The following is a 21930-nucleotide window of genomic DNA, read 5'->3' on the forward strand; positions in this document are numbered from 1 at the left end:
AACCTTTTTATAAAGCAGCAGCAAAAAAATGGCCTTGCTGTTTCCTGAAGCGGGTCTTTCTCGCTCACTAAGGCCATTTTTTGCCACAGCTAGAAAATGGTTGATTTTCCATTAGCGCATGACTGCTAACAAAAATTATCACGTGAACTTTTACTCTCACCTATTTTTTAAGCAGTAAGGTCTCAATCACTAATCCTACAGTAATCGGTAATTGCATGACAATGCCTGATGTCAACCACTGGACACAACCCCTCGGCTGAAAACTTAAAAAAAATATTTTTTACTTGGCGGGTAATATATGCACAACATGCAAAAAATGCTACTCATACAACTCGATCTCACAGGAGCATTCGACCTAGTAGATCATGACATCCTACTACAAACACTGGATACAATAGGCATCACAGGCAAAGTCTACAATTGTTTTGAAGGATTCTTCCGCTCAAGAAGATACAAACAATGAACAATCAGAATCCTGGAACAAGCCTTGTGGAGTCCCCCAATGCTCCCCACTATCACCAACACTCTTCAACTGTTATATAGCCACACTTGGCACATGCTTAGACCAACAAGGTATAACGTCCTACAGCTACGCAGATGATATCACTATCCTCCTGCCTTTCGACCAAACCACCCCCAACACAACAAACAAACTACACATTGCACTAGAAACAGTGTCAAAATGGATGAGAGACCACAAATTAAAACTGAACCAAGACAAAACCAAATTCTTACTTCTAGAAAGAAATAAAACCCCAACTATATCAAACCTAGAAATAAACTCCATCACATATCCCTTACAACCCAACCTAAAACTGCTGGGAATAATGAAAGACAAAGGCTGCACCATGCAACTTCAAATCAACAAAATGGCTCAGAAGGCATTCGCAACCATGCGCAACTTAAGACACGTCCGAAAATACTTCAACAACGAACAATTCTAACTCATAGTACAAGCACTAATCCTAGGATTCCTTGACTACTGTAACATACTTTATCTGTCATGCCCCGCCAACATGCTAAAACAATTACAAACAGTCCCAAATACAGCCCTAAGACTAATATACTCGCTGAAAAAATACGACCACATTACTTCAGCTTTCCAAGACTCACACTGGTTCCCAGTAGAAGCACCTATACAACACAAATTCTACTGCACCCTATTCAAAGCCTTAAATGGAAATGGACCAAGCTATCTGAACAACCGCCTAATCTGGAAAAACACATCCAGACCAAGGAGAATTCAAGCACACTTTATCCACCCCCCAATCAAAGGCATGCAAAGCAAAAAAATATGGCGGTCTACTAGCCACCAGAGCAGCAAAAATAGACCACCACCTCTCAAATCTGCTGACCACAACACCCAACGACAAAACATTCAGGAAAGAACTGAAAACCATACTATTCAAGAAATTTGTCAAATGATCTAACCAAACCATATCGACCATTCCCAGATCCTGACACATACTATAGCTATCAACCTTGTAATCTCCCTGGGAATGCCCAGGCTAATTTCGTGTTGTAAACCGCCTAGAACTGAAAGGTATTGGCGGGATAGAAGACATCAATGTAATGTAATGTAATTTGCAACTTATCGTGAATGAGGGAATCACTAAATGAGGGAATCATTAAAATCAAAAACCAGCTACGGATAGGGTAGAACTGTATTGGGTAAATTTTTTAAAAAATAAAAAAAATAGAAATGCTTACATTTTTGTTTTGGCTATGGTGTCAGTTCTAGATCACCACATATTAAACCACCTGTAGAAGAATAGGTTCTTGTTTAATGGCCTCTGGAAGAGTTTCATCTTCTGATTTTCTGCGAGTGGTCATTTGGATATCACTCGATGGTCTTCTTCCCCATATCTACCACTTTTCTGATTTTTGCCCATTCACTAAAATTTCAAGTGTCTCTCTGTCGCTGACATTTTGGATTTGATCTCTCTCTCTCATTCTCTCTTTCTGTCTTTCTCCCCCTTGCTAACAGAAATAGGAGTGTCGGTAATTTCTCAATTTCCTATCGTTAAATTATAGAGTAAAGCCCTGGGGGAGGGGTGCACTCAGTTGCTCAAGTGATTATACAGACTGGAAATAGCACCACATTTCATGTTGCTTTACTACACTGAATACCACCCGAGAGGAATTGTTCCACTGGGAAGGCAGGAAGGGAAGAAACTCCAGAGACAAAATTTACCTCTTGCCATTTAAATTTTACAAGACATTAATTATGCTTACATTTCTCAAGAAAACTCACCTACACATTCTTAAAAAGCATCCTTTGGATAACACAAGGAAAAATGTAGAAAAATAACATTAGGTTTGCCTCTTGCATAACATCTTCCAGGTTGATTTTAGGGAAATTTGGCTAATCCAAGACATCTGTTTATTTATTTGGATTCGGTGATGTAGTGAGGGTAGGAGGCACTCAGAGCGGTGGCATCCCCCATCCTCCTCTCCTCCTACCGCTCCTTCCATGCCCCCACACTTGCACTCTGCATTTCCCCAATGTACCTCTGTAAATCTTTGCCAGTGCAAGTGGCTTCTCCAGCATGCTGCTTGCATTAGCGTTGGATGTCCCTTGATGTTACTTCCTGGCCCCGTGACCTGGAAGTGATTCAGAGAGGAACCAGGCCAGCGTGAGCAACAGACAGGAGAAGTTGCTCATGTTGGCGAAGATCTACAGAAGTATGGGGTAGGGGGAGGATGGTGTGAACATGGCTGGGTGGGGTGGAGAAGTGCCAGTACCCCCATTGAGATGGCGCCTGGGGCGGTCCACCCCCTCTTACTACGCTACTGTTTGGATTTAACTCACATCATTTCATTGGTAACTCAAAGGGATTTACACTCAGTTACAGCAGCTATTTCTCTGTGCCACTGATCTCTTTGAGTCAGAGTCCACCATCTTCAGTCTTGCTAGTGGAGGGTGTTGTTTCACTATCTTATGTTCAATAGTGAGGGACAGGCAAGGTCTGCAGGACCTGCAAGGTCTGCAGGACCAAATGCCACGAGGGGGCATTCGGAGAAACTGAAGGGAGATAGGTTCAGAACAAATGCAAGGAAATTTTTCTTCACCCAAAGGGTCGTGGACACTTGGAATGCGCTACCGGAGGAAGTGATCAGGCAGAGTACGGTACAGGGATTCAAACAGGGATTGGACGGATTCCTGAGGGATAGGGGGATCGTGGGATACTGAGAGAGGTGCTGGGATGTAACACAGGTATAGAAAGCAAACCAAGTAATAAGTATAGAAATCCGACCAGGTCGTGCATGTGCAAGACCGGAGGGTTAGGACTTCGATGGGAAGATAAAACTCAATGGGAAACCAAGGTGGCAAGGGGGCCCCTTCTGGTGTCTCAGACAGGCCGTGACCTGTTCGGGCCGCCGCGGGAGCGGACTGCTGGGCAGGATGGACCTGAGGTCTGACCCAGCGGAGGCACTGCTTATGTTCTTATGTTATGTTCTTGTCCTTAGTGATTGAAAACACAATATTGAAGCACTGCCCCCTATTGGTAGCAATGCAGTTGGAGGACATCTGCTCAGCTTAGAGGGAACAGTGCCCCTGAAGGCTCTGAGTTGCTAACCTGTGTCATCATTATAACATGAGTTAATGGGAGTTATATTCTTTAGGGCTACTGTACAGTGTGTGATAACACTGTTAACACTCAATGGGGCCTTTTTACGAACGTGCGTTAAGCCCTAATGTGGGCTTAACATGTGAGAAAAGGCTTATTGCAAAAGTGTTTTCTACTAGTTTATCTATTAGCTCATACTAATATAAGTATTAGTTACAGTAGACTCTCAATTAACCAGAACTCTCAAACAATCAGAAAAAAAATCTAAGAAATACTGTAATACTTTAAATATAAATGAAAATAAAATCAATTTCTGGTGGAAATTTAAGTGTAAACTTGGCAAGCCACACCTGTGTATGCCCATTCTTTGCCTACCACATGTCCGGTAGTTTGTCTGGAACAGTTTATGGTATGGCATAGTATGGAGTATAGTATTAATAATAATAACTTTATTCTTCTATACCGCCATAATCTTGTGACTTCTAGGCCTGTTTGTAATAGTAACTCTCAAGCAACCATAAACTACATTTATCCGGCATCTATCAATCCCCAGGGGTGCCGGTTAACTGAGAGTCTACTGTATTTTTTAAAATTATTTTTAAGGGGGCATGCCATGGGTACAGAATGGGTATGGAAGTATTAACCAGCTAGCATATTTATTTTAGCAAATCCTAACTGGATAACTCAGGGTTACACAGGAGCACTTACCTCCAGAACCTACATATAGGGCTTGAGTCTATAAACAGCATCTAACTTCTAGGCACCATTCGTCAATCAACCGCTAGGTGACGTTTATAGAATCACACCTAGAGGTGCAGGTATGTTTGAGAATCGACGGCGTCCTCACCACAGTAAACATGCGGTAGCCATCTTGGATCGGAAAGAGGTTATAATTCTGATGGTTTAGTGGTCAAAGATACTGGCGGTTTATATGTTAGGGTTCAAGCCTTGAGAAAGCTGTCCATGCAAAACATGTCGGCATCAGAATCCCTAGCCAGAGACCACTCAATTTAAAGCTAAGTATTTGCTTACAACAAAAGTTATGAAATTAATGGATTTATCAAATATAGATAAAATTAAGCTCTGGAAATAAGATTAGAAAAATAGATCCAGTGACGATTGAACACGTAAAGCTTAGGACAATGAGACATTTTGAGTCCTAAGTGGTGTTGCTGAGGATCTTTACAAGGATTGGTTACAAGATAGCTAAAAGTTCTGGCTGTCTTTGGATATGTTTAACAATCATGATGAAGCATGTCACCATCTCAACCTGATGACTATAGGACAATTTTATAAATTGGTGTCTTGATATAGGAACCCAAACGGGGTACATTTGTGCCATTCTTACAGTGGCTTATAAGTGCCAGTTGTATTATGGCTTACAGGCATGCCAAAGTTGTTATAGAATACTGACAAAAAACTGCTTTGACATGCCAACTAATGTCATGGAAATGGTTAGAATAAATTGGCATTCCTAAATGCACCTTGAAATGCACACCACTGTATTCTATAAGTTGGGCATATTGTTTGGCACTAGGCCCATGACCTATTGCCCTGTAAGTGGAGCGAGTGAGCAATCGTTCATACATTCTAGGAGTGTCGCTTACAGATTTTACATGGTCGCTCACAAAAATACTTGCAAATCTGCAAAATTGTTGGGTTTTAGAGCTTGTTGCCACACAAAATTGTCACTCAAACGAAAAAAAAATTTGCATATTCCATCCAGGTGCCAGCCACAACGGTGACACTTACTGGCCCTGATACAGGGTTTTAGAAGCTTTGTGTTCCCCCAGCCAAGAACTATCATAGCAAGGAAGATGAGTTAGGAAGACTTTAAGAGAAAAAAAATGTCAGGTAGTTGCAATGAAGACTTACATAGCTCTGGGATTCCAGCCCTAATTTTAATTAATCTAGAAGCTCAGAGAGACTTCCAAAACTATAATATGAAATGCTTATCTCATTTGATAAAGCAGTTTGAAACATTTCTACATTTTAACATCATAAATTTACTTCACTGTTATTCTTTCAAGTCCTTTCAGTTTAATCACTATCCTTTTCAGAGCTGCCCTCACTTCCTGGTTTCTCAGACTGTAGATGATGGGGTTCAGCAATGGGGTAACCACAACATAAAAAACAAATACCACTTTATTCACATACAGCGACTCATGGACTGATGGACAGACATATATAAAAATCACTGTCCCATAATAAATGAAGACCACTGTGAGGTGTGAGGCGCAGGTGGTGTAGGCATTCTGTCTCCCTGAGGTAGAGGACATCTTCACAATGGTCGAAATGATGAAAATGTAAGATACCATGATCAATGAGAAGCAACCCAAAATTACAAAGCGAGCTATAAATCTGAAAGAGATTTCACTGACGGTGTTTGTTGTACAAGATAACTCCATCAGTGGAGAAAAGTCACAGAATATGTGATCTATTACACGAGGTCCACAAAAGGATAGCCGAGACAAAGAAATTGCAGGCAGCAGAGGGGACACGAAACTCATAAACCAGGCACCACCTGCCAGCCGAGCACATACTCGGTCATTCATAACAACTGGATAGTGCAGGGGGTAGCAGATGGCAATGAACCTATCAAGGGACATCACAGCCAGCAGGTAGTTCTCCATGGCACCAAAGAAGAATAAAAAGTAGAATTGGAGGATGCATGCTTTCTGAGAAATGGAGCTTTTCTTGCTCAGAAAGTCAGCCAGCATTTTGGGGATAGTGACAGAGGTATACCAGATTTCTAAAAAGGAGAAGTTGCTTAAGAAGAAGTATATGGGCTTCTGGAGGCGTCTGTTAACTGTAACCAGAGTAATTATCAGGATATTGGCCGAGACAGTTAAGAGGTAGATGGTGATGAAGATGATGAAGACTAGGACCCCCTGCTTCCAAGTCATGTTGAACCCCACTAATAAAAATTCAGACTCAGTGGTGTCATTATCAGCCATCAATGTTTCTGTTTTAAGTCTGCTGGACAAAAATAGAGAATTAGCGATTCATTTCAAACGTCTTATGTCATTAGGAAATGTGAAGGTCAACAAACAAGTTGTAACTGTATTTATGCTCAGTTATCAAGACATTTGTGGATCGGGACTGAATGAACTGTGGATGATGGTTGTATGTGTAACTAATTACAGGTCGCATTAAATGGTGGTTTGCTGTGGCTTGTTTTCGGAGCTTACATTTATGGGCTTACAGAGGTGAAGAAAACTGAGGGTGAGAAACCAGAATTTATAAGTAATGGATGACTATGAGCTAGAGTTACTGAAGTGCTCTGCCATGTTAGTAATAAATCAACGAATAGTCCCAAGTCAATAGGATAGTTCAATTCTTCTTATACTCTGTCTCTTATGTAGTTTTACACCATAATTCAGACCTCAGAAGCACAACTCGCTGCTCATAGTGTAATCATAGCATCTAGCCTAACGTGCTGCTTCTTCACTGGTCTTATTTTGACAAATTTATCACTTAGTTGGGTATTTTTAAGATTGTAATCATATTTTTAACTTTTATTGTACAATTTTATTTTTATGGTATGAATGTATTTCGCTGACTGTCCAGTTTCTTATGGTGTAAACCATCTAAAACTTTTGGTAATGGCGGTATAAAAGAATAAATTTATTATTATTAATATTATTCTTTCTTAAAGTGCCACAATACTTAAAGTGCAAGTTATTTTTGTTTCATTTCTCATCTTACAACTCCATTTATTAAAGTACTTATCTTATAGTTAAATGATCGAGAAAACTGAAATCCGACATGTTTCAAATGTGCTACGCTTTTTCAAGGATCGTTTCCTTACAACAAATCAAAGAGAAAACAAAAAATAACTTGCACTTTAAGCACTCAGAACACTTTAAGTATTGTGGCACTTTAACTGAGAAGCACTTTAAGAAAAAATAAGACCAGTGAAGAAGCAGCACGTTAAGCTAGCTGCTATGATTACACTACAGGTCATTGGTGAGGCCCCACTTGGAGTATTGTGTTCAGTTTTGGAGACCGTATCTGGTGAAGGACATAAGAAGACTTGAAGCGGTCCAGAGGAGGGCAACGAAAATGATAGAAGGTTTGCGCCAGTAGATGTATGAAGAGAGACTGGAAGCCCTGAATATGTATACCCTAGAGGAAAGGAGGGACAGGGGAGATATGATTCAGATGTTCAAATACTTGAGAGGTATTAACTTAGAACAAAATCTTTTCCAGAGAAAGGAAAATGGTAAAACCAGAGGACATAGTTTGAGGTTGAGGGGTGGTAGATTCAAGAGCGGAGAGGGTGGTGGATGCCTGGAATGCACTCCCGAGAGAGGTGGTGGAGAGAAAAACGGTGACAGAGTTCAAAGAAGCATGGAAAGAACACAGAGGATCTAGAACCAGAAAATAATAGTAAATATTGAAGAACTAAGGCCAGTACTGGGCAGACTCGCACGGTCTGTGTCTATATATGGCCTTATGGTTGAGGATGGGTTGGGGAGGGCTTCAATGGCTGGGAGGGTGTAGATGGGCTGGAGTGAGCTTTGATGGAGTCTTCAGCAGTTGGAACCCAAGCACAGTATCGGTTAGAGCTTTGGATTCTTGCCCAGAAATAGCTAAGAAGAAAAAATTTTTACAAAATTAAAATTGAATCAGGTTGGGCAGACTGGGTGGAACATTTGGGTCTTTATCTGCCGTCATCTACTATGTTACTTTGATCAGCGAGTTGTGCTTCTGAGGTCTGAGTTATGGTGTAAAACTACATAAGAGAGACATAGTGTAAGAAGAATTGAACTATCCTATTGACTTATTAAATACATAAAGACCCAAGTTTAATATTATATTAATAAATATGCATTATTAATAAATAAGCCTCTATTGAATAAAATCGGGTCTGTGATAAATAATGCACAACTAACCTACAATAATTGCACCCATGGCCACCTCTGGCTCTATGTCTGGTAATAGAAATGAGATGTACACATCAACCCTGAGATAATATGCTCTTATACGTTAAAACTTCAAGTTTATTAAGACAATGAGAGCATAATTTGAGAACTATAAAAAGTCTCTGTTCTTATTCAATCAAAAGTTCTGAAAGTGCTGAGACCAGTCCATGTGGTGGATACTGTGTGAAAGGCATGTGTTGTAAAAAACACAGACGAATGTTATAGATCCGACACAGTCCATGTTTTGGCACCGAGGCCTGCCTCAGGGGGCTCAATCAATGTTCAGCAGATGGCAATCTTGTAAAATCGTGTATTGTTCAGGAATAAGGATACTCTAATGAGACATTGACCATTTTACCAATGCTAATGTCCCAAGAAAGTATAGACGACATCTCTTATGCACTGAAAACTGCACGTCTGGGACTTCCGTATAAAGTAGATGATAATGCTCCACCACACAGATTGGTCTTGGCACTTCAGAACTTTTGATTGAATAAGAAAAACAGACTTTTAATAGTTCTCAAATTATGCTCTTTAAGTTTTATTGTTTTAATAAACTGAAATTTTAACATATAAGAGTGAAATGGTGTGGTGGCCGTGTTAGTCCACTTTCCAAGGTAGAATAAAGAAATAAAACAAAAAAACAAAGGAAGTAAGGTGATACCTTTTTTGAAAAAACTTTATTTAGTTTTTAATGCCAACAAAAAGTGCAATACAATTTATATACAAATAATAATAATCAACCAAGCACTTATAATCAATCAGTATCTATACAAAAGATAAAAATTCCCTCCCCCATCCATCATTACCATCAGGAATAATACCAAAACAAAAGATATACCCCCCCCCCTCTCTTGCTCCCACCCCCCCCTGGATCTGTGGGTAAAAAACAACCTTTTTTATTGGACTAACTCAATGATGAGTTTTCGAAAGTATTATCTCAAGGTTGATGTATACATCCCTTTCCCCACTCTTTCTTCTTTCGGTTTATTGTTCATGGGGTTGTGTTTCCTTGTTTTTGCTTTGTATATGAAAGCCAATTCAAACTGTTCAATCATTTCACTTTCAAATGTTGGATAAATGTGAAGTTACTTTTTAATATCCTGATGGACATTGACCCAGTGGTTTATTGCATCTAAAAGCTTATTGTCCTTAAAATGTCTGTTGATGTTTGTCTCTATAGCCCCCTTTTATCTAGCTGCGTTAGGGTTTTTTTTATCACCAGTTGCTGCAGTAAAAGTCCGACACTCATAGGAATTCTATGAGCATTGGAACTTTTACTGCAGCGGTCGATGGTAAAAAAAAATTCCTAACGCGGGGGCCTATGTCTCTATTTATTCACTCTGTGCCTAGATTAGCTTGCTGCATACTCAGTAAAGAAGACCAGATCCTCATATCTTATTCAGTTGTACATACAGTATAATTTGCCTTCAGTTTAGCTAGTCCCTGTTTTTTCTTACCCAGCTTATCCATCTAAATTACTCAAATACACTTTCCCCAAGGATGGTTATTAAGATGTTTAATTGTATCATTATGAACATCATAGCTATGTTATTTGAATGATCTAATGTGTTTCTTATCAGACGTCTGGATTTCCCCGAACATGTCTTCCTTTTGAGGACTTGTCCAGGAGTCCGGCAGCACTTTGTCCTGGATTTGAAAAGCCTCCTCAAATCGTATCAGACAGGGAGGAAGTCCACGCATGCAGGGACTTCCTTCCTGCCTGACAAGAGCAGGCAGCAGGGGGGGTGGGGGGTGGGACTAGAACATTACAGGGTGGGGATGGATGGGACTAAGATGAACATATAATATGAATGTTTTTCTGCAATAATTGAACATTATACAATACATCCAGGGCACAGTTTGGACAGTTCAGGCTAGACCTGTTTTAACATCAAATAAGTGTCACAAAGGTACCTGAACTGACCAGTGAAGGAATATAAGCATAACCCCCTCCCCACCACTACTGCTTCCTTTAAGCTGAGCGGGAGTTCTCCATCTGAAGTCCTGCTGGTAGAGGGCACCAATTCACTATCACATTCTCAATAGTGAGAGACAGTCAATCGGATTCACAATCTTTGCCTATGCAGATGACATCCAACTACTTCACCCCGTCAATACCTCAAACACCTCAGAAATAAAAGAAATTAACAACAAACTAGATAAAATAAGTGACTGGCTTCACACAAATAAACTCTCTCTCAACAATGATAAATCTTGTGGCCTCCTATTCTCTAATAAAAACAGTGAGTCACTATTAGGAAAGATTTTTATCAAATCCACCCCTATAAAAATCAAAACAAAAATAAAATTACTGGGAGTAATCATCGATAAGGACCTTACTTTTCACGATCACATCAGCTCGGTGGTAAAAACTTGCTTCTACAAGCTTCGCCTTATTCGTTCTCTAACTTCCATCCTAGACACAGACGCTATCAAAATTCTGGTCCATTCCTTAGTTATCTCCCACCTTGATTACTGCAATTCTCTATATAACGGAATCCTCCAAAAAGAAATCCAACGTTTACAGTTAATCCAAAACACGGCAATAAAACTTATATACAAATTAGGTAAATATGATCACGTCACCCATCTTCTGAAAGAAGCACATTGGCTTCCCATTACACATCGTGTTACTTATAAAACCATCTTGCTGACCTTTAAAATTAAACTCTCCCATCAGCCTGCCTACCTTGATAAGCTTCTCATTCCACAATGTTCAACACGTACACTTAGATCAGCAGACCAGAATTTTCTTTCAATTCCCTCTATAAAAGATTTTTTCTATACTAGAAAAACAAATTTTTTAGTAGTTGCTCCAACATTATGGAATGCTCTGTCGCATCAACTCCGCCATGAAAAACAACTTGATAGATTCAAGATAAACTTAAAGACTTATTTCGAGATGCTTTCATTTGCTCTTAAAACATTTCATTCTTAATTAACCAACCGCTTCTATGAAGCGATCCCATCCTAAATGTTTTATCCTCTCCCTCCATTTCTTTCAATCTCATTTCTTTTTATTTTATTTTATTTTTTCTCTCTCTATCTTTCTTTCCTAATTATGTAACTTTACCCCTCCCTTCCCCTCTTACCATCACTCTCAAGTTCGTCTAGTTCGTGTCTTTAATGTACACTTTTATTAACTCTTTTTATAAATATAATCTTTTATCTCTATTTTTAACATTTTATTGTAAACTGGCTAGATACCAGTTGATGGTCGGTATATTAAAAGTTAATAAACTTGAAACTTGACTTAATATTGAAGCACTCTCCCCCACTGGCAGCAATGCAGTTGGTGGACTCCCACCCAGCTTAGAGGGAACAGTGCCTCTTATACTCTCCCAGTGGTCATTGACCCCCCCCCCCAAAAAAAAAAAAAAAAAAAAAGATGTGATGTGATGTATATTGATTGATAAATCACATTTATAAGAGCCATTTTCTGCCTGAAAACATGCTTTGCATTCTGAAAATACCCTCCAAAGAAAGCAGTTTTTAAAAGCACTGATTTCCTTAGGCAAAATGGCTGCCTGGGAATTGTATATAAGAGAGGAAAAGAATTTAGATAAATTCAAGACCAAACTTAAAAGTTTTCTCTTTAAAGATGCTTTTAGTGAATAAATAATTCTCTTAACTCTTTTTTTCTAATATTTCTTCTTTAATCATTTTTGTCTCCCCTCCCAATGTTTTTACCTTAATATATTGAATTTAATATTGATTGTAACCACTAAATAATTTTCCTTTTGTCTCGATATTGTATGTATAAATTATTTAACTCAAATGATTTAATCTGTTTAAGAATGTCCATTTTTTTTTAAAAAAATTGATATATTGTATGTTTGTGTAATATGTTACCCATATTTTAGATATTTTTAACAATTTATACATCGCCTAGAACTTTGAATAGGCGATTAATCAAACTATATAATAAACTTGGAAACTTGGAAACTTTTAGCCACATTAAGAGGGTACATTCCCAGGCATGTATTTTTAGCTCAAGGGAATAAACAAGGTAACTAGATTTTGCTTTCTGAATCTATCTAGATCATTTTCCATCAAGAAATGAATTACAGAAAAAGCCGGGGCAGGAGCGCTTTTGCACTTTGAACTGCTGAAAGACGATGGGTGAAAAGCAACATGGGGAATTTGCTGGGATCCAGAAAGTCTATTGTTCAATTTTAAGACATTAAAATCTTTTAAAATGTCCCCAATTTACCACTTGGGAATGGAAAATTCTTTTTGCTTCTAGAGTTCCTGCAGCATGTAAAACCTGTGCATATTTTGATAGAGATGCATGAAAGTGTCTTTAGCTAATATTTGTTATAACCTGGGAGCATGAGGCTATCAGAAGACTAAACCCTATCAGTTACCGTATGAATATTTACAGTTCTCAAAAAGATGTTGATGCTTGTGGCTCTTTCATGTTGAAAAAGAGACTACACGTTCAAAATTGTCTTCTATCATGTGTGACCCTATGTGTGACTTTATCTTCTATCTCTCCTTCAGCCCTTTTGTTGTTTTCTCCCTCTCCACCCTTCATTGCCCTTCAGCAGAATTAGAAGTGCCTCCTGTGACCCCAAATATTTTTCCTGGGGTTCACATGCTTCCTGAAGCTTTAATAGAGGCTTTTAAGGGCTTAAGTTCTAAAGCAGTCATTTTTATACTTATGATAAACTCCTTCAGGGCATTCATTCAATCATTAGCTGAAAGTATCTCCCTTCCCTCATTAAGTGGGAAGGTAGGTGATTCCTCCCTGGGTAATTTCCCTGCCAAACTCAAGTTCTTGGGCAGTCACAAACATTTTCTACAATAGAATTAGATTTTTTTTCCTGCCCTATTACATTGAACAGCAGCCATGATAGCAATCAATATTAACAGCCTCAGCAGGAAGATTTTCTACCCACCCTGGGTTTCAGGTTCTCATCCCAGAGCATTCTGGTAGCTGTAGTCCTATGTCTATCTTACACTGTTTACAGAATGGAGGATGAATGCTGGATGATTATGTTGAGGTAGATTAAAGAAATAAGAATAATTTTTTCCTGGTTTTTTTTTTTTTTTAGTACCAACATTTTATTGAAATTTTTCAAAAAATATACATCATAATTATAAAACAATACCAATACATTAGTAAGCTGCAAACTCACAAGTCTAAGATACATAGGAGTCATATGAGATTAACATTCAAATCCTTACAGAATGCATCAAGAGGAGCCCAAGTCCCAGTAAAGCTGGCGATGTTATTTTGTTTGAACACTATTATTTCTTCAAATTTTCTGATGGCACAAAGATGATTCCACCATTTGTGAAAGTTAAGTTTGGAATTATCCTTCCAATTGTATATAATATGATGAGTAGCTAAAGCAATCATAATATCAAACATTTTTGTGAAAGATGGTGGTATCCTTGTTTTTTTTAAATTTTGTCTGTTTTTAGTCTATGCTTCTATTTTATTTTATATTATTATAAACTGATTTAATTTGATGAAAGAGCAGTATATCAAGGTTTTAGATTAACAAGGTGCCATAACACAGCAGAAGAGAGATGTCCAAAATGTTAGGCATGGGCCTCTGGGCTAGTTCTTGTTTTGCCTGTTAAATATGGAAAAATGGGAGTGATATTCTTCACACCATAACTCATTGACAATGGCCTCTTGCTTTACCTTGTGTGCTGGGGTTGATGGCCTGAGCTGAAGTCATGCGTTTGCAATAACATCTACATTAACACACATAGCCTGGTCACTTAAAAAGGGGCCCTTGAGGTCTGAAGAAGGGTACCAAGTTCTGCGGTACTTGTTAGGAGGATGGGGGACCTGTACAATCCTTGTTATGTATTTGTTGTACTGTAGTTAAGAGAGGAGTGACTGTGAAGGTGGCTCTTTCTGTATGGGAGGTAATCATGGATGAAGCTATGATTTCCCTAGTTCATAAACTGAGAGAAATTCACAGTAGAGGGAGAGGAAGAGAAGAAATTGTCTTTTGCCTTTTTTTTTGTCAATCTCAGAAGGGTAAATGGAGCTCTTGAGAGGTTGTGTCCTGGGTTCTGGCACACTCCCTGTACCAAGAAAGGGGTCTTTTGTTTCTTTTCAGCTTCCCAGAAACAGACTGATAACTTAGGAATAGGAGCTTCAGGCCTGATAGATAGAAATGTAGAAACTTGATGGCAGATAAAAGCCTAATGGCCTATCCAGTGACTTTATTCACCATCCATTATCTTCTCTTCTGCCTAAGAAACTAAACTCAGAAAAAACAAAATTCATTCTCCTAGAAAATGATAGGACACCATCCATTACAAACCTAGTAATCAACTCAACCACATTCCCCATGCAAACCACTCTAAAACTATTGGGAGTGATGATTGACAGGTGCTGTACCATGCAACCACAAATCAACAAAATAATACAGAAATCCTTTGCAATCTTGAGAAACCTAAAACAAGTGTGAAAATTCTTCGACAAAACTCAATTCCGTATCCTAGTTCAAGCCCTAATGCTGGGTCTACTAGACTATTGTAACATTCTCTATCTACCCTGCCCCGTGACCATGATTAAACAACTGCAAACAATCCAGAACACAGCCCTGAGACTCATCTACTCTCTGAGAAAACATGACCACATCACCGAGGCATACCTCCACTCACACTCTGGAATGCCCTCCCAGAGGAGATTATTGCGGAATCGACCGTCCTAGGCTTCAAGAGCAAACTAGATGCATATCTCCTTAAGAGAGGCATATAAGGATATTGTGGACTATAAATTACGCCAGGTGTACACCTGGCAGGGCCTCCGCGTGTGCGGATCGCCGGACTTGATGGACCGAAGGTCTGATCAGGAGATGGCAGTTCTTATGTTCTTATGTTCACACTGGCTACCAATCCAAGCAAGAATACAATTCAAGTTCTACTGTCTTCTATTTAAAACCATGAACGGAAACAGCCCAATATACTTAAACAACCGTCTAATCCGAACCACCTCAACCAGACAAAGGAGAACCCACGCTCCATTCACATACCCCCCAATCAGAGAAGTCAAACGGAAAAAAATGGTATAATGGCCTCCTGGCCACACAAGCAGCGAGATTAGACCGCCAACTCTGTACTTTGCTGATAAAGACCCCTGACTACAGAACATTTAGAAAAGAAATAAAAACCATACTATTAAAAAAATCCCTGATACCCAACAATCGAAACCAACCTAATGCCTCCCCACTCTCTAAAACAACCTAACGCCACAAGAACCACCTCATCTCTATGAACCAAGTTGACTACTCTCTAACTATTCTATAATTCCTCTGGAAATGGCCAGATAGATCCTTTTTGTAATCCGCCTTGAACCGCAAAGTAACGGCGGAATATAAATCACTAATGTAATGTAATGTAATATAAGAGATCCCACATGGCTGTCCCACACTATCTTGAATTCAGTCTTAATCTCTACCACCTTCATCGGTAGACTATTCCACGTATGATTCTAAATTATGGAGTACTATCATGTAAGTGTGTGTTTGAGCCATCTTGAGATAAGCAATTATACCATCTCTGTGACTCAATATGCTGCCATTGACTGCTATGTTTTGTTTTATTTTTATTTTTCATTCTAAATCTACTATTGAATTTTCTTTTACCTGAAGTATGATACAAAGGCAAAAGAATAACACAGCAAATGATAGTAGAAAAGACCATCATGGTCCTTCCAGTTTGCCCAACAAAGTTGCCAGATCCATCTCTGCCACTCTGTGCTGGTCACAGTCAGCCATCTTCAAGTGCCGATTGTGATGTCACCTCCATGCCAACCATATAGGCAGCCAAACACGATGGGGATAATATGTGATTATAAGCAAGTCTCCACATCATATTGCAAAGTACGTCTGTGTGGGTTCTGAATTTCTTCAGTAGTGGGTCTTGAGGATCCCCTCCAGGTCAGATAGGTTTAATTTTAATTATGGTGTTGGGGTAAGGAGAGGGAAGGGGTAAGGGGAAAGGGGACGCAGAGAAAATGAAGTGCCTAGTATCCACCCATTCTGACCATTGGCCTCCCCCCCTCAACAACAACAAAAAAATTGGTTCTGGATATACTAATGATACAAACCATTGTCATAGGGAAAAAATAAAAAATTGTTTTGGAGCTGATTTCATTCCAGTTGCCCTGGAGTTGTGAATCATGCTAGAGAGTGCAAATGTGAATGGTTTGGTGAATAAACGTCCAGAGACAATGATCTGTTCAAGAATGATAAATACCCAAGGAGGAAATGCTCTGAGGTATCGGAGGCAGAAGGATTACATGGCCTTTTATTTTGCAGTATGAGCAAGAGAGAGGGAGTCAGGCATCTAAAGTGATTCAGCCAAATCATACCACAGAGTCACTGACAGAGAAGGGATTTGAAAGTGGCATAGGGTGACGAGGCAACAAGTGAAAGCCACACAAGAGGTTCGGGTGGTAAAAGGAAGATTCTCAATATCTGTTAAATTTATATATATATATATATATATATTTTTTTTTTTGCTTGGACCCAATATTTAATATTTAAAGAGATGGAAAAATCAGCATTTTTCTAAGACATGTAAGTATATCATTTCTTTCAAATTTTAGTGATTTGGTAAGCATTGGAGACTGCTATAATTGCATTGTTAATTCATCTCTCTTGATTCACAACACTAACCCCCTCTTTTACAAAGGCGCATTAGCCATTGTAGTGCACGCTAAACGCTAACATGTCCATAGACTTATAATGGGCATGTTAGTGTTTATCACGCGCATATATATAGAGCACGCAGTAAAACGCAAAGAGCACCTTAGTAAAAGGAGCCCTAAGAGAAACTGGTCATACAATTAGATTTGAAAACACAAAAGTCCTGGAGAAAGAAGAGCGCTGGTGGCCAAGAAGAATCAAAGAGGCAATAGAAATTGCAAGACACCCCAAAAACTTCAATGCAGAAAAAGGGCTCTCCATAAACAAAGCTTGGCAAACTCTCATCGAAAAGAAACTTAATGCAAAAAGGACTGAGGCTGAGGACAAATGCCTTCTTCCTCCATCTTTCCCTGTTTTCCTCAAAGACGTCTTTTTTGGAACAGTTAACCCGTTTCTAAAGGATGCATTGGCATAATCTATAATTTTTACAACAGTGGAACAGCACCCAATAACATGGAAGTTACACAGGGGGCTTCTAAATAGTATACATCAACCGACTGTGGTGTCCCTGTGGCATATCAATCAATGTGGCATTTTTTTCTTAGACTTGAGTTTTCTAAGATTCGATATTTTTTCCAAAACTTGAGATAGATTTTGTCTCAGTAGAGATACATTTTTTCTGAAAAGGGACATCTCTGAGAATTTGATTTTTTTTTCTTTGAGTGCGGCCATTTCTTTTGGTTTAAATTTTGACCCTGGTTTGCACTCCTGCCGCTGCAGTCATATGTCAGCGGCGACATCACGACGCTATAAACTGATGCTGCTCTGGACTTCTGCCATCTTTGCTTCACGAGTGAGCGTGAAGTTGTTGCGCTGATAGGAAGTTAGTTTCTTAGGATGAGAAGCATGTTTTTCGCTGTGTTCTTGTAAGAAGAATGCAAGCAGGATGTTAACCGCTTGTGGTTTCCTGAAGGTGAAGAGTCCCCTTGCCCTGATACAGCCTACCGGCGAAACACCCAGCTAGCCACCGTCACTGCAGGAATAGCACAGAGTGCATTATAATGGATACAGCAAGAACTTGAGCAGAGATAAGTGGTTTCTCTTTAATCAAATTGAGACAAAAAGAATACAACTGTGATTATTATTTGCATTTGCTCAAGTAGAAGGTTTTTCAGACTATGAAGTTCTTTCTCTTTTTACTCTGTTTTCTTCAGTCTTGTAGTAGCTGCATAAGGAGAACTGAGGCTTTTCCTCCTTTATAATTGAGGTTTAACAAAACACTGCTAATACATGGATCAATTGTAAGATTTTTTTGAATTGTTTGTCGTAAAAGAGAGGTATTTTTTTGTTGATTTTGATGGTTCTCTTTTTTTGCCTGCATATACTTTTGGTAAGAGAACCCCCTCTTTTTACCCTTCTCCATTGAGAATATTGACCATTTAAACACACTATCTGTCTTTCTGTCAGGTCTCAATCCATAAGAGGACATTACCTCCTATCCCATGACTTTCTAATTGCTCAGAATTCTTTCATGAGGTATCTTGTCAAATGCCTTTTGAAAATCCAAATACACAGTATCAACTACAGGTCACCTTTATCCACATGTTCATTTTCCCCTTCAAAGAAATGTAGTAGATTGGTGAGGCAAGATTTCCATTGACTAAAATCATGTTGGCTTTATCTCATTAATCTCATGCTTACGTATATGTTCTGTCATTTTGTTCTTTATAATAGTCTCTACCATTTTGCCCAGCACCGACGTCAGACTTTTGGTCCTTAGTATGTCTATCTTTTTCTGGCCATTCACAAATATAAATGTCTACATGAAAAACGCACAAAAGCAAGTTTTTGTCTATGAAGCCTGCATTCTTAGTAAACTGTTCAGAGAGCTGAGCCTAGCAGAGGGGCTCTTCTAAGAAGTAAGAACAAGCTCCCATCCCGTTTAGGGGGGAGCGTGGCCAAATAGACCAAAGCCATTGCCGAGGGGGGGATAGGAAGAAGGGTTAGGGAGAGGCAGAGAAGGGCAGGCCAGGATAGGGGAGGGGAGGGGCAGTGAGGAGGGCCAATCAAGAAAGAGCGGGCTAGGAAAGGGAGAGAGGATAGCGGAGGGCAGAAGAGAAGTCGCCCCTTTTGAATCCGGCACTCACAGGAGGCGGACGCGACCTTACTCCCCTCCACATTGGTGAGCACTCCCTTCGGGCAGAAGCGGCGACTTCGGCAGCGACCGCGGCAGTCACCCGACCAGTGCGCACTCTTCAAGACAAGGAGGCACGCACGGTGCGTGCCAAAACATGCCTCGGTCCAGGTCGGAGACACGCAGGAGCAGCGCGTAGCTACAGACAAAGTAGTAGGCAGGTAGGCCCTTGCAGAGCCAGGGGGAGCTGCAGAGAGTTGCGCCGCGCTGTCCGTCTAGGTGGACAATGTAGCAGCGCGGGTGCCGCAGAGAGTTCTGCCACTTGCTAGGGAGGCCCATTCAGGATACAGGGAGCCGCGGAGAGATATGCCGCGGTGTCCTAAGGGCGCCGATGGAGCCGGGGGTCTAGCTCTGTGCACGGTCCAAAGGATCCGGACGCATTTTATCAGCGTTCTCGATACGGGCAGGAAAAGGGCTCTAGCTGTGCTGCTATGGGGTATATAAGGGTGCCCCACATGGGCGAAGTAATGTAGTGAATTTCACATTAAAAGTCTCATGTACAGAGGTCATTATATTTTGCTTCTATTGTATGGAGAGCCCTCCAAAACCCACGTTAGATGTTTGGAGCTAGACCTGTTTTAAAAGTGCCTAAATGCTAAAAAGTTGCCCATCTGTACCTGGAACTTTTAATGTGAAATTCACTGCTCTCTGGGCTCAAATATCTGAAGCTGCTTGGGCTGAGAACTTTTCAGCTCCCCCTTGTAATAGAGGTTAGAATATACTGTTTTTTAAACATCTTTGGGTGATGGGAAGGGGTCAGTGACCACTAGGGGTATGGGGGGGGGGGGGTGTCATGCCTTAATCCCTCCAGTGGCCAACTGGTCAGTTTGGGCACCTTTTTAGCATTTAGATGCTTTTAAAACAGGTCTAGCTCCAAATGTCTAAAAACCTTTTGTTAAAGGTTTGATTATGCCTAAGGAGCATCCAAGTCCTAAGCCCACCCTAAGCCTTCCGAAAACACACCTTTAACATGCCCCCTTAAGATTTGGGTGCATTGGAGACAAAATAACCAGTAGGACGTCTAGAAAGTCTGATTTGAGAATGCCCACTTTGAGTTTTGACTAGTAAGACATCCATGTGCTGTCTTTAGGACATCCATCTTTTTTTGAAAATGAGCCCCATAATTTGCTTTGGGATAGATGCCCCGGAAGAGGTGGATAACAGGAAAGGGACCTAGAAAAACTTGATGTGACATCTAAGATTTAATGCTAAATAATGCAGGGTTATTCATTAGGGATTCAAAATCTCAAGGGAGCAGTACAGTATACGGGAAGAAGCAATATTACATTACATTATATTAGTGACTTTTATTCCACCATTACCTTGCGGTGCAAGGCGGATTACATAAGAGGTTATCTGGCCATTTCCAGAAGAGTTACAGAGTTGAGCGGGTTACTTTGGGGGATTGAAATGCTTCCTGCAGAGTTAGTTTGTCTTGATGGATTTCTTGTATAGAAGGGTTTTTATTTCTTTTCTGAAAGTTTTGTAGTCTGGTGTCATGATCAATAGATTGGAGAGTTGGTGGTCAAGTTTTGCTGCCTGCGTGGCCAGTAGGCCATCGTACATTTTTTTGCGTTTGACGCCTCTGATTGGGGTGTGTGTGTATGGTGTCTGGGTTCTCCTCTTCCTGGTTGTGGTAGTTCGGATAAGGTGGTTGTTCAAGTAGGCTGGCTGTCTCCATTCATGGCTTTAAATAGCAAAAAAATCAAACAAACCCTCAAAAGAATCGGCAAAAATATGGGGAGAGGAGGACACCTCTGCCCATATATTGAAGAAAGAAGGAAGAATGAGTGAGTGGATGAGGAGAAAAAATACTGCTCAATAATTCTTAGGTGTAAGACCTATGGAAAGAAATCCTTCAGAAACTTCAGTATCAGGAAACTGTATGTAATTAAATGCTCTCAAACAGTTTCCCCCGGGCTGACAACTACATGAAGCTATTGAAGCTCAAATGAGTAATGAAAAGTGCTTTGAAAAACTCAAACCATTTACCGTATTTTCACATAGATAACGCGCACCCGTGTAAAACGCGCACACGGGTATAGTGCGCAAAAAACACATATTTATGTACATAAATTTTTATATACCGCACACACCCATATACCGCGCATGCTGCCCGACTCTCCTTTCGCCCGCCCCGACTCTCCTCTGGAGATCCTGACTCTGTTTTCGCCCGCCCCGACTCTCCTTTCCTACTTGAAGTCCTGTCCCTACCCTGAAAGCCTGATGCCCCCCCCCCGTCATCCGATTCACCCCCCCGCAGGACCGCTCACACCCCCACCCCGAAGGATCGCTCGCACGCACCCGCACCCCCACCCTGAAGGAGCGCTCGCACCCCCACACCGAAGGAGCGCTCGCACTCCCACCCCGAAGGACCGCTCGCACCCCCACAGCCTCCCCCCCCTCCCCCATGGAGAAGCTGTCTACCTTGTTTCCGGATGCCAGCGAGCCCAGCTGTTTCCTCTGCCGGCGGTCCCGCCCCTTCTCTGAGCCCTGCTGTGCTGCTTTTTCTTCCGGCAGTCCCGCCCTTTCTCTGACATCAGAGAAAGGGCGGGACCGCCTGAAGAGGAAGCAGCGCAGCACAGGGCTCTAAGAAGGGGCAGGACCGCCGG

General features: G+C 40.5%; 2 protein-coding genes across 3 annotated transcripts in view; both read right to left on the minus strand.

The window, feature by feature from the left end:
• The window catches only part of LOC117350889 (olfactory receptor 11L1-like), a 52991-nt gene that overhangs the window by 14982 nt on the left and 16079 nt on the right, over positions 1 to 21930 (minus strand). The gene's annotated exons all lie outside the window — the stretch shown is intronic.
• LOC117349607 (olfactory receptor 11L1-like) lies at positions 5579 to 6478 on the minus strand. The gene has a single exon (XM_033923198.1). The coding sequence runs from the start codon at positions 6476 to 6478 to the stop codon at positions 5579 to 5581; it is 900 nt and encodes a 299-aa protein (XP_033779089.1).

The sequence above is a fragment of the Geotrypetes seraphini genome, chromosome 16 (assembly GCF_902459505.1).
Source record: "Geotrypetes seraphini chromosome 16, aGeoSer1.1, whole genome shotgun sequence".
Lineage (NCBI taxonomy): Eukaryota > Metazoa > Chordata > Amphibia > Gymnophiona > Dermophiidae > Geotrypetes > Geotrypetes seraphini.

What these genes read in the sequence shown, in the direction of transcription:
- LOC117349607 (XM_033923198.1), bottom strand. Translation starts at nt 6,478, where the DNA reads ATGACTTGGAAGCAGGGGGTCCTAGTCTTCATCATCTTCATCACCATC.